The sequence below is a fragment of the Gracilinanus agilis genome, chromosome 6 (genome assembly GCF_016433145.1).
Source record: "Gracilinanus agilis isolate LMUSP501 chromosome 6, AgileGrace, whole genome shotgun sequence".
Lineage (NCBI taxonomy): Eukaryota > Metazoa > Chordata > Mammalia > Didelphimorphia > Didelphidae > Gracilinanus > Gracilinanus agilis.
The window spans coordinates 273,202,491-273,215,353 of NC_058135.1; the positions used below are offsets into that span (position 1 = coordinate 273,202,491).

At 37.1% G+C, this 12,863-nt stretch overlaps 1 protein-coding gene across 1 annotated transcript; it reads right to left on the reverse strand.

Annotated features, from left to right (window-relative positions):
* Window positions 1-712: 712 nt before the first annotated feature.
* Window positions 713-6,938, reverse strand: LOC123252596 (vomeronasal type-1 receptor 1-like). The gene is made up of 2 exons (XM_044681871.1): window positions 6,912-6,938; window positions 713-1,671 (listed from the first exon to the last, which is right to left on the reverse strand). Exon 2 carries the CDS (start codon window positions 1,625-1,627, stop codon window positions 713-715), a length of 915 nt encoding a protein of 304 aa, XP_044537806.1. The 5' UTR covers window positions 1,628-1,671; window positions 6,912-6,938.
* Between the last annotated feature and the right edge of the window lie 5,925 nt (window positions 6,939-12,863).

Sequence of the window (12,863 nt, forward strand, 5' to 3'; positions counted from 1 at the left end):
AAAATTGAATATCGGAAGGCAAAAAGCATTCAGGTCAGTTTGGTTAGGACCCAGAGTATATGAGGGCAAAGGATAGCATTGACTAGAAAGTAGTTTTTGAGTTAGCTTGAGAAAGAACATAGATTTCAAATTTAAAGAAATTTGGTTTTTCCAAGGATGCAGTAGGGAACCACTGATGCTCTTTGAGCAGGGGAGTGACTATGACCTGTGGATATTAATTTGGAAGTTGCTTGGCCAATTCAATGGGGGAGAGTGTATAGTTAGGGAGACAAATAAGAAAAGTCTCCTAATTAATATTCCAACTAAGGGATGATGAGGGCCTGAATTAGAATGAATGCTTTGATATGGAAGGAAGGGAATGGCATAAGAAAAGTCCCAAAGGTAGAATCAACAAGATTTGGCAAATGAATGTGAATGAGGAACTGAGGACTGTTCTGATCTTTGAAGCCTTACATGATTGGTGGTGCCTTCATGAGAATTCAGGAGGACAGAAAAAAAGTTGCCTTCTTTATAGGAAAAGGTAAGAATTTGGGTGTTCTATTGAGTGTTCTTATAAGGTGAAGAGATTCCTACACCAGCATAAGTAACATCACAAGCAGCATAGTTTACCATGCAGCTTGGAAAGGAAAGAAGTGGACGGTCTTATCCTCCTTCACATCTAATTCCTTTCCACTCTTCTCCCAAATTCTCATCAACAAGAAGTTTCTCTTTGTCAGCACCTTTTCAAATTTAAGAGAACACATGAAGATTTGGGTCTCTGGGTGTCAATTTGCATCAGCATAAAGGGACTAACTATTGGATAAAACAGAGATAGGGCAACAGTGAAACGTATCCCCCAGTGCCTCATTGCCTCAGTAGATACTATATAGATGATGAAAGGGGAACTGGCTGTATTGAAGGAGACAAATGTGACCACCAGCATCAGGATGGCTTTGGTGGCTCTGATCTCTGGGGAGGCTTTATGGGAGAGGCTGATGCTATGAATATGTTGGATTCGCTTATTGTGTCTGTACAGGAAAAACACCATATAGGCACTGGTGCAGATCATGAGACTCAAGAAGAGAGCATCAAAAAATGACTTCCAAATTAGAATTTTTATAGTATTTGAGGTATGAAAGTCAAAAGAGTTGTGCCCGAGCTTCCATCCTTCTTTACTGCTGTTCCTCACGTCATTTATATTTGTAGCCACAATGATATGTATCAGAATATTGAAAATCCAGCAGAACAAGGAGCAGGCACCAATACATTTGGGGGCCCTAATTTTGACCTCTACCCACATGGGACAGTTGGGACTGATGGTGATAGCCTGGAAGACACTCAGTAGGCAAGTGCTGCAAAGGGACACACCACGGGTCACTGTTATGAAGTAAGTTAAAATTTTACCAACTAAGTCAGCCAAGAAAGATTTCCACCCCCATACACTTATTATTACAGGGATTCCTCTGAAAATAATCATTAGGATATGAGCTAAAGCCAAGTTGATGATTATCATTCTAATGAGTATTTTTTTCTCTGACCAGTGATAAACTTTAGGGCTATGTAGGTAAAGAAGAAATATGTTCCCTAGAACTCCAAGTAAAAGCAGGGTTAAGTAAATAGTCTCTGGACCTTCTTTATGAGAGTCCATTCCTTGGGGGTCTTGGAGAACTTTGCTTTCAAATTCAAAGTGACCTGTGGAGAAATGCAAGGCAATGTGACTTTTAAAGAAAGAACTTTGTAATAGAATTCCACAATTTATTCCTCTTCAAGTCAAGGAAAGGGAAACATTCCTAGATAAGTAGTACCACTCCAATATGAATAACACATGTATTCAACTTATCAGGGCAGCTAAGTGATGTAGTGGATAGAGTGAAAGTTCCAGAGTCAAGAAAATCAGAGTTCAAATCTGGCCACAGACACTAACTAGCTGTATGTCCCTGGGTAAATCACTTAACTCTTTTTCAGTTTCCTCATCTATAAAATTAGATAGAGAAGGAAATCACAAACTACCCCAGTATCTTTGCCAGGAAAACTCCAGATGGATTTAAGACATGATTAATTGACTAAGCAAGTCCTCTATTAAATTGTTTACTCTCTGTTTTAGTAATATATCACTTAATTAATGAATGAAAACAGTATGTAATTTACATATTTCTCAGCTATTCATTGCACCCATACAAAAAATTGACCATGTTTTGGGCAATATAAACCTCAAAAAATATAACATCTAATTATATTATATATATTATGTAATATATATAATATGTAAATATATTATATATGAATATAACATATGTATATAGCATCTAGTTATATATATATTCTATAACATGTATAGAGTAGTAATAAAAATAATAGCCAATGATGACTCAATGATTAAGAAGATCGGATCTGGAATCAGGAAGACTTGAGTTCACATGCAGCCTTAGACACTTCCTAGCTGTGTGACCTTGAACAAGCCACTTAACCTCTGATTGCCTGATAAAAGAATCTAGAATAAATAGTAAAACTTAAAAAGGATCCTAAGAAATGGATGACTATGGACCATGGGGCTAAGAAGAGTTAGAAATGACTGAACTACTGAACAACAAATAATATTTGTAATAGTTCTTATTTCAGTGCTTTAAGGATTGCAAAACAGTTTACACATGATATTTTATTTGATCCTCACACCCTTAGATGCTTGTGCTATTATTATCCTCATTTTATAGATGAGGAAACTGAGACAGACAAAGATTAAGTGATTCGCCTTGGCCCCCAAATTTAGGGATTGTCTGAGGTAAGGTTTGAATCCTTGTTTTCCTATATACAAGTTCAGTGCTCTATCCATTGCTAAACCAAACTGGCTCAAGAAATTTAGAAATAGCAATTATAAAGTACATTTTTAGTGAGCTAGTTAATCCACATTTATTAAGCATATATTATATGTTAGACAGTTACAGTTTGCTGTATTCTAGAGATTCAGTGAAAGGCAAAAGTCAGTCCTTGATCACAAGGAGTTCAGGGATTAATGGAGGGAGACACATGCACACACACAGTATAGAAACTATAGACAAGAAAAATTGGAGCCAATCAGCAGGGGGAAGGTATTGTAATCAAGGATGCCTGGTGTAAAAGTGAAATTTGGGAGATGTCATCTTTAAGTATATATATATGTATTTTCTGGACACGGGGAAATGATCAAACTACAATTCCCGTGGTCCAACGGGTTTCTGGTTCCAGTTCTTTGGGCGTGGGGACACCTACGTCTTGAGGCAGAGAAGAGTTTATAATCTCCTGGGTTAGGGGGGAGTGGTCTAATGACTTTATCTATCAGCATGGCTTTAATTAAAATACTAATTTATATTATTATAGTAGCCTTTATCATTTTTTATATTTATACTGGGAAAGATGTCCTGGAGAAGGTGAAATTTGATCTGGGACTCATGGGAAGCTAAGAGGTAGAGAACAAGAGATAGAATATTCAAGTCCTGGGAGACATTCAATGAGAATACCCAGAGCTGATGTAGATGGATTTTTTTTTTTTGTAGGACCTGCCAATAGGCCAGATTTGCTGGAATGAAGAATATATAAGGGATTAAAAAGTACAAGAAGACTGGAAATGTGTGGGAGAGGCAAGAAAGTTTATAAAGGACATTGAATACCAAACAAAAGATTTTTTTATTTTTAAGGTGATAAGGCACTATTGGACTTTATTGAATAGGGATGAGAGTGATATGGGTAGACCCGAGGTTTATAAATCACTTTCGTGATTGAGTGAAGATTAGCCTGAAGTCAGAAGAGACTTATGGTCTTCAAATCCTACCTAAGACATGGATTAGTTGTGTGATCCTGGGCAAGTCATTTAATCTCTCAACCTCATTTCTCTCATTGGTAAAATGGGGATGAAAATAGTGCCCATCTCTCAAGGTTGTGAGGATAAATAAATAAACATAGATAATGCCCTTTCAAAAGCATAAAGCACTATATAAATGTTAGCTTTTTTTTTTCATTCATTATAATTATTCAAGAGCTGAGTTGTTTCTTGGCTACAATCACGAATGGTAATGAGTTTGTGTACTCTAGTGTTTTACATTGCCTGTTGTATTTGAAATTAGACTTATAGTCTGCATAGGCCTCTCCTACCCATTCCCTCCCATTGGATTATGTCTTCCAGAGATTTGGCATCTGATCTAGTCTAAACCTTTGTACCTGCTGCTAGTGCATATCCCAGAGCTCTGAACATAACAGAGAATCAATCAAATGGCCCAATAAGCAGAAGTCCTACAGCCCAGAATGAATGCTCCCAAATGTGCCCAGAAGGCAAATGAAAAATATTTAAACAGTATTTTAGTACCATCTCAATTGAGTCCAAGTATGTATGTTAAGGGCAATGAGAGTTGGGAGATACCTTGGATCCTTGGAAATAATGATCCACATGGATTAATATCTCAGAATACTTTGAGGTGCCAGGATCTATGGACAACACTAGGCTCCCTCAGGGTCCTGGAAGTAACCAGAAGTCATTGGTTGGGTGTATGTGGTGGGGTGGGGAGTTGACTATCTGGTTCCTTCCTGTTTTAAGTTAATTATTTTGCTAAGTAGGTATTGCTGAGCAGTGTGCCAGAGTGGGTAGAAGGCTGTCAAAGTCAGAAGGATTTGGGTTTGGATCTAGTCTCTGACACTGGAGAGGTTGTGCTTCTCAGAGCATGTCAGTTAGTATCTTGGTGTTCCAGGCAAATCTTAAGAATTTCAAATTGCAGAACAAGTTGCTGATCTGCATTGCTAGAGGCAGTTTCCTTAATGGGATCTCCCCACTTTGATAAAATCACAGGGCTGAACCAACAAATGTTTTTTAATCAATTCCAGGAACATGATTGCTGTCAGCACCTTTAAGTATTAGCATCTTTTGGCAGATCCCAGGCAGCCTGCTCAGGATTTACACAGAGTTGTCCTTTATCCTATGTGATTAAATAGATTTTGTGACCACCTTTGCTGTTTAAGGAGCTTCAAGTTAGAGAATTCCTTGGCAGCATTATATAATAATATTTTCAAATGAAGATACAAAAACATCTTACCAGGGTCTCCCAGTGAACCTAGCCTGTTTCAGTTTGGATGCTTATAACATCTAGTTATGGTAGATTAAACAGATCCTGGCCAAAGACACACAATAAGAATACTATTATTATTTTTCAAATATTTAGCACAATTCACTGGATGTAGCAGTCACTTAATAAGTGCTTATTCCCCCTCCCTTCTTCCCCCATTGTCCACACTGACACATACAAGGGAGAACTGATTGGAATGAATGGACTTCTCAGGGTCACTTTGTGTGTTGTCAATAGAACCAGAAAGTCTTTTCTGGTTCTAAGAGAAGATTAGATTTAATACTTGGCATATAGTGATGGCTAATATTTGCCTATTGATTGAATGATTGATTCACAAGGAACCGTGCTGGGCTATGTGATGGGAAGACGAGAAACTAAAGGCTGTGGGAAGGGAAACCAGGGGTCTTGCTTTTTATATTTATCTTGTGGGACTTAAAAATCAGCCTGCCAGGCAACCTAACTATTTCTAGCCTGGGCAAGCTGCTTCCTGGCCCCTGCCTTGTTCAGTCTCCTGAAACCCCCAGCCCCAGATGGTTCCCAAACACATAAATGCTTCCTTATCTGCCCCCTATGATAAGCCTAAAATGTTTCCCTGCACTGTCTTCCTTATCTCCCCCTTGATAGATAGTTACTAGATGCTTCCTAGCCCCTGACCTTGAAACCTCCTTAATGGATGGGTACCAGATGCTTCCTAACATCCCCCTTGATGATGTATGTACCAACCCCCTTCCCCAAACATTTCTATATAAACCCCTGGCTGAAGAATCCTTGGGGTCAGCCAGGCACCTTCTCTGCTTACCTACCCTAGCATATTTGCTAGTAAAGAATGAGCCTCTTCTTGCATATTACATTGTCAGTGTGATCCTTCCTGCCATGACCGAATCTGGGTAAAATTCAGGTACAATATATGGGGGCTAAATCTGGGTCCACTGGGCCAGACCTCAACATCTGGGTCCAACAATCTCTAAATGCAGGAATAGATTTATCAACTCAAACTTCTTCTGCGAGGTTTATAGACATTTTCCTTCTCTCTTAACTGAAAGGAGATAGTTTAGGGCTCAACAGTAACTACAGCCCCTTCCCTTTATCAGGCAAGAGTAGCTATTTGCCTCAGTGGTTTTGGAACCTGGCCTCAATATAGGAAGCCCTGGGTTCAAATCTGGTTTCAGGCACTTTCTAGTTCTATGTCCCTGGGCAAATCACTCAATTCCAATTGCCCACCCCTCACCACTCTTCTGCCTTGTAACCAATACTTAGCATTGATTCCAAGACAGAAAGTAAGAGTTTAAAAAATTTTGGGGGGATTCAATATGTTTCTGGGGCTTTGGTTTAGGCTGAATTTCTCATCATCTATATCAGTGGTTCCAAAACTTTTTTGGCCTACCTCCCCCTTTCCAGAAAAAAAAATATTACTTAGCGCCCCCAGTCACATACTATCACTGCCCTCTTACAGTTATTCACTGCCCCCAAATGCACCTGTGGCCATCACCACTTCCCTGGAACTCTGCAGCACCCACCAGGGGGCAGTGGCACCCACTTTGGGAATCACTGATCTATATCCAGCACTGGGAACTTTCCCCTTCCCCCACCTCTCAATTTTCCTCTGATATCTAAAAGGGTAGGGAACAGGCATAGGTAGAGAGCCAAGAGAAGAAAAGACTTAACTATACTCAAAGAGCCAGTGCAATGCCCTCTCTGTGTCCCAGTGACATAACAATATTTAGAAAACTTTCCTAGAATTCCTGCCCTGGGTACACCACTGAGAGACCCAGATGCCTGCTTTCTTACTCCAGGAAGTGGCTCTTCCAATCCATTATTCTGAGGCTAAGAGATTCAGTTACTCACCACGTTGTTCTCTGATGCCAGGGCAGGATTTAGAGCTGTGTCCACTGGAGTGTGAATATGCATAAGGTGGGCACTGCCAGGGCAGCAATTATAGGGAAAGCAGAATCTGACCTCATCTCTTTCAAGAGCTACAATTATCATGTCAACTGCTAGAAAACTGACATTATTGGCTCCTGGAAATTAGGATGTTTTTGAAGACTAGGAAGAAATTAATTTCTGTCTCAGGTGTAAATGCTTGTCAACAATGACTATAGGTTAATTAGAGAGTCCAAAGGAGCATTAGGAGAGACAATTTTTCTCTCCTAATGGAGGGAAGGGTAGGAGAGGTTCAGAATATGTCACAAAAAAAGGAGGCAGGGACATCTGACTTCTGGTACCCCAAAATCCTTGAACCAAGCTTTGGGGATTCCTGACAAGATTTTCTTCAGTGGATGCCATTCTGGTTTTCTCCTTTTCCCAAATGCATTATCTTCTTGTTTGTTCTTTGTTCTTTTTGTATAAATGGAAATTTTGAAGCTTGGACTTCATCTCCCATAAGTCCCTTAGTTTTCCCAGAATTCCCTTTAATCTCTCCTGTGCCTCCATGTTTACATGGTCATGTTATTGTTTTATAGTTGGCTGTAACTCCTCCATCTTTCTCTTTGGTTCCTGGGAGTGAGCTGGTTAGTACCTTTTAGTTAGTCTCTTTTGTTAGTTTATTATTTATAAAATATTTATAAATATAATATCTAGTATTTTGCCTATTAATTTTAATCTTCACATTTTGAAGTTACTTATTATGAAGTCAAAGCCATTTGAGATAAACTTAGAAATGCTTTTCCCTAGAAAACATTGAGACTCTTTCCACAAGGATGGTCAATGAATCCTGCTAAGTCAGGGTAGCTTCAGTGTTTGTCCTTTATATGCATGGCAAGAAGTTCCATTTTATGGTATAGTCTTAAAACTAAAAACATCCTGGTGCCCAGTACTTTGTCACACAGTTCAGACCTTCAATTCTCCAGACCTTGCCTGTCAGATATGGCAAAGAGCATCAGAAAGTGGCTTTTTGGGAGAGAGGAATCTCTAAGAACATCATTTGGATCAATCTGTCCTCCCATACTAGCCCTTTTATTTCAAGGGCACCTCAAGGCCAATGACTTTTCAAGTACCTCCTTATATGGACAGCAGTTACTCATTTAAATGAGTAAGCTAGTCATCTTTTTTCTTGAATTGCTTGATTTCCTGAGTGCAGTCTGCCCAGTGGAATGGAGACTTCTTGAGCGTTAGGACTGATTCCTTTTTGTGCTCAACACAGGCATGAATGTTGGATTTGCTTGTTGTCCCCAGAGATGCCTTAATATTCCAGGAGGGAGGGCTGTGGTTGTCGGGCTTCCCTCAATCTATGATTTACTTGGGATAGGGGGATCTTTTCCAGTCTTTGGGAAGCCCTCAAACAGTGCAGCTACTCATGCAGTTACCTTAAAATGATTGCTCATTTCTCTGTAGTTTTTGTGATGGTCTGAGGCAAGAGGAAGAAGCAAGCACATCTAATAACTCTATCATCTCTAGTACAGAGCCGCTACTCAACTCTACTTCAGATTCCATGTTGCTGCCAATATGCTATGGTAGGGCTTTTGTTTTACAGATGCTACGCCCCACCAGTGTCAGGTGGTGCCTTCTTTCTTACCTCTGGAAGCACTTGTCTATCTAGTCTGGGCAGGAACTTCATATAGCTGCTGCCAGGCCAAGGAAAAATAAACTAGATTTTCCCTCCCCTTTTGGACTTCTTTGGTTATTTTGATTTCTTTAAAACAACACTGGAATTTTATTACTTTATCATCTTTTCCAATCTGATTTGTATGGAGAGGAACCTACATGTGGTTTTAATTTGCATTTATCTAATTATTAATGATGTTAATAATTATTATTATTAATGATCCAGAGCATTTTTCCTATTGCTATTGATAGCTTTAATTTCCTTGTTCATAAACTGGCTGTTTACAAACAATGTCAAATCTTTTTGATGACTGTTTTCTTTGTAGCTAGATGACTATTGGTGATTTTAGACAATTAGTGAATAATGTGTTGTAAATGTAAATATAAAATGTAAATGTAAAACCCGAGTTCAAATCCTCCCTCAGGTGTGACTTTGGACAGGTCACTCAACCTCTGCCTGTCTTCTCATGTGTAAAATGTAGATAATAATCTCTCTTCTCTGTTAGTGTCATTATAAGGACAAAATGAGATAATGTTTGTAAAGTACTTTGAAAATCTTAGAATGCTATATAAATGCTAATCATTATTGTTACTAAAATAGATTTTGAATTCTTGTACTGCCAGGCACCTTTCTTTCCCACTTTGATTTCTCATTATTTTCATTGAGTCTCATGACTTTATTTCTCCAGATGAATAGATTTATATTTTTTCTAGTTCTACCAAATTATCCCTTGGTTGCTTTGTATATCACAGAATTGCATTAAATTGATAGTATTATCATTTCTGTCATGATAGTCTACTTGTGAGCTATGAATATTTTTCCAAATATTTTAGTCCAATTCTGTAAAGAATTTTTGCAATTATATTCATAAAGTACATGTACATATTGGCAGATAGATTCCTGTAGATTAAAAAATTAATATCCAAAAATATTCCAAGCATTATATTTAATAAGATTTATTAAATTTAACTTAAAGCAAAAAGGGATATTAAAAAAGGCTGGAGTCAAGAGGGAGCTCATCCAAATCTCTCATGTGGAAGAGAGTGGCAGAGAAGCTTACTGAAACAGTAACATAAAGATGCACTTAAACAAAAATGGAAAAAGAAATTTTGGGACAGGGAAAAAATTCTGGGAGATGGAGTCAAAGGGTTCAAGATTTTTTTCTAAGCTACACATTTCAAGGATATTATATATTTGGAAGATAGTTTTAGTAGAATAATTTAGTAGAATTTCTTTTTCTATCTCCTCTTAGCCTCGATGGCAATTCACAGTCACAATTTACTTTTAGTCAGATCAATTATGATGTATGGCTTGGATGCTGTGGTTGGTATGGACAAGGGAAGGACAAATTGAAGAAGTGTTTTTTTAGACAAGATTAGAATGATGAAGTTGTGGGGGCAACTATGTGGTTTAGGAGTCAGATCTAGAAATCAGAAATCCTGGATTCAAATCCAACCTAAGACAATTCCTATCTGTCTTACTTTGGACAAGGCACTTGACCACCATTTCCTAGTCCTCGCTGTTCTTCTGACTTGTAACCAATACACAATATTGATTCTAAGATGGAAAGTGAGGGTTTAAAAAAAGAATGATAAAGTTATTTTGTATTTTAGGATAACAATAACATCTTGATTGAGAGAATTCTTTTGCAAACTTACATTTTTAAAATTTCTTGTTCTTGCTCTTTCTGCTCTTGTTCTTCTTTCTTGTTCTCTTCCAATTCTTCTGGGAACTGGAAAATCTGAATGCTGTGATTTCAATATAGATCTGAGCAGACTCAGCAAGGGTATCCTTTGATGTGCAAATTTCACAAATTGGAATTTATAATTTTAGGATTATTGTGAAAAAATTTCCTCTCATTATGTAGCAGTATTTATGTTTTTGATGATAATTTAGGAATTTCTCTGACTTTATTAGGGATCTGAAGGTCCCCTCAGAGAGGTTAGCAGATTTTCTAGGAGCAGAGAGAAGGCATTAGAAGTGGGCTTCAATCTCACATCCTTCTAATTGCATGTCCAGTACTTATAGAATTCAGTAAACTTCCTCTTCCTACTATGTATGGCAAAAGGCAGGGTTTTAAGATGAATTTACATCAGGCCTCAGTAGCATCTTTTGTTCATAGCTGAGACTGAATTGAACAAAGAGGTACAGTTGTTTACTTCTTTGGGGTGTCTTTTTTCCATAACTGTGAGGTTTTTTTGTGGGTCTTTTCTATATCTTCCATATATTCTTTTTTAAAATCTCCTTACTCTTTCGCTTACTGTTGCTTTTCTCCAAAATAAAAGGGAGTAAATGTTGAGAGATGCATGTAGAAAATTGTTATAACTTTTTTTTTGTTTCCTCTGAAGTCTGAGAGATAGAAATGAAGGTGAGGGAAATATAGGAACATATCATATCATACTCTAATGGCTTTTAACTACTTTTAGCATTTCAATGCAAAATAATTATAGTTTTACCAGTTCTTCTAAAAAAGTTAATTTGTATAAAATTTGTGTATTTACATTTATCAAATACTGGGCTATTAAATTAGCATCTCTTCTGACTTTAATTTCCTCTGTATTTGCATTTACCTAAATCTTATACCTATCTCATCTTACTGATATGTTTTTAAAAATAGAAGTTATTTTCTGTGGAATGTCCATTATTTTTGCCTTTTTTTGGTAGTACTATAGAGCCAAACTAATGGTCCTTTCAAATTAACTTTATATCTTGTTGCTTTACTGAAGCTATTGATAATTATATTTTACTGATTCTCTGAGGTTTATTTACTAAATGCCTTATTTTATTATATCAAAATATGGATGGTTTTACCCCCCTTCATCCTTAATGTTTATGCCTTTAGTTTTATTGTCTTATTTTTTTGGCTTTAATTTTTAGAATTATGGCAAATAATATTGGGGAGAAGGATAGCTTTGCCAACATTTGTACTGAGAAAGCACTGATATTTTTCCTTTGTAAAAAATATTGAATCCTTCTTTTTGATTATATATAAGATGTTTCTTTACTTGATTAATTTAATAATGCTTTTGACAGAATTAAAATGCTGAAGTTTATCAAAGACTTTTTCCAATATAATTTTCATTATTTTTGTTTTTAATGTAATATTTTTTCCTAATTTTTCTTACTACCGTGGTATTTACTCAATCTTACCATGAAATAAACTTATTTATAGTAAATTATTTTTGTGATGTTTTATCATTATTTTTATTGAAAGTAATAGTATCATTTTTTTTTAAATCAGGTGACCAACAAGAAGAGGACTAGAAATTTCCTCTGGATATGTCATATCAAAGATTTCCTTTCCAGATTCACAATGATAGCTCAGACCATCACTTTCATCTACCTAGAAGATTTCTTTCAAATCCTGGAAGCACTATGATTTTTTGTTGATTCCTTTCCTTTGTGTTTGTGTTCTTTCATAAGCACATTTCCTAGCTGATCAGTAAAGATGCAGCTCTAGCGCATTGGAGATAGTTATATTCTTTTGATCTCTTGCTATGGCCATGCTGCTCAGTCTGTAATCATTTATAAAGTGCTTTCCCTGTGTCAGACATCATTCCAAGTGCAAGGGACACATATACAAGCAAAAATAAAGACAGTTCCTGCTGTTAAGGAGATCACATTCTCATGGGGGGAGATGACCCTAAAGGAAAGTTGGAGTGTGTGTGAGAAAAAAGGAAGTACTCAAAGGCATGAGAACTACCTATGACAGAATGGGAGGATGGCTGAACATTTCCTCAAAATAAGAGTATACATCAAAGATTTACTAATTGGACAAGGGGTCAACAGGAGCAGAATGGTGGGTGGGCTGTGGAGGTAATGCATAGTGGTTAAATCTGGAGAATTAGGATTTATTAATCTGGGGCTGGTACAACTTCTACAGCAGGGATTCTCTTTCCTGGGACTTGTGTGTATCATTACCAACCATTGCCAGCTTGGAGTAGAGTCCTCATTCTTTTTTGCTTACACTCCATAGTCCCTATTTGGTGGTTTTTACCTGTTTGAAGGAAAAATTTCTATTCATTTACAAAGCAATGATGACAGACTGCTATTTGGCTAATATTTGCCATTTGCAGTTCTAAACTATTTATTGTCCTTCAAATTCTTTCTTTTTACCTTTCATTTACGTTTTGTTCCATTGCATTTTTTTAGGTATTCATGGAATCTTTTTGAAAAATCCATTTCTTCCTTTCACTTTTTGCTTGCAGTTGTTATGGTATTATTCTTTTCTTCTAGTTTGGAGTTTTCTTTTAGGC

Coding starts and splice junctions, on each gene's coding strand:
- LOC123252596 (XM_044681871.1), bottom strand. CDS start 1,627: ATGGACTCTCATAAAGAAGGTCCAGAGACTATTTACTTAACCCTGCTT.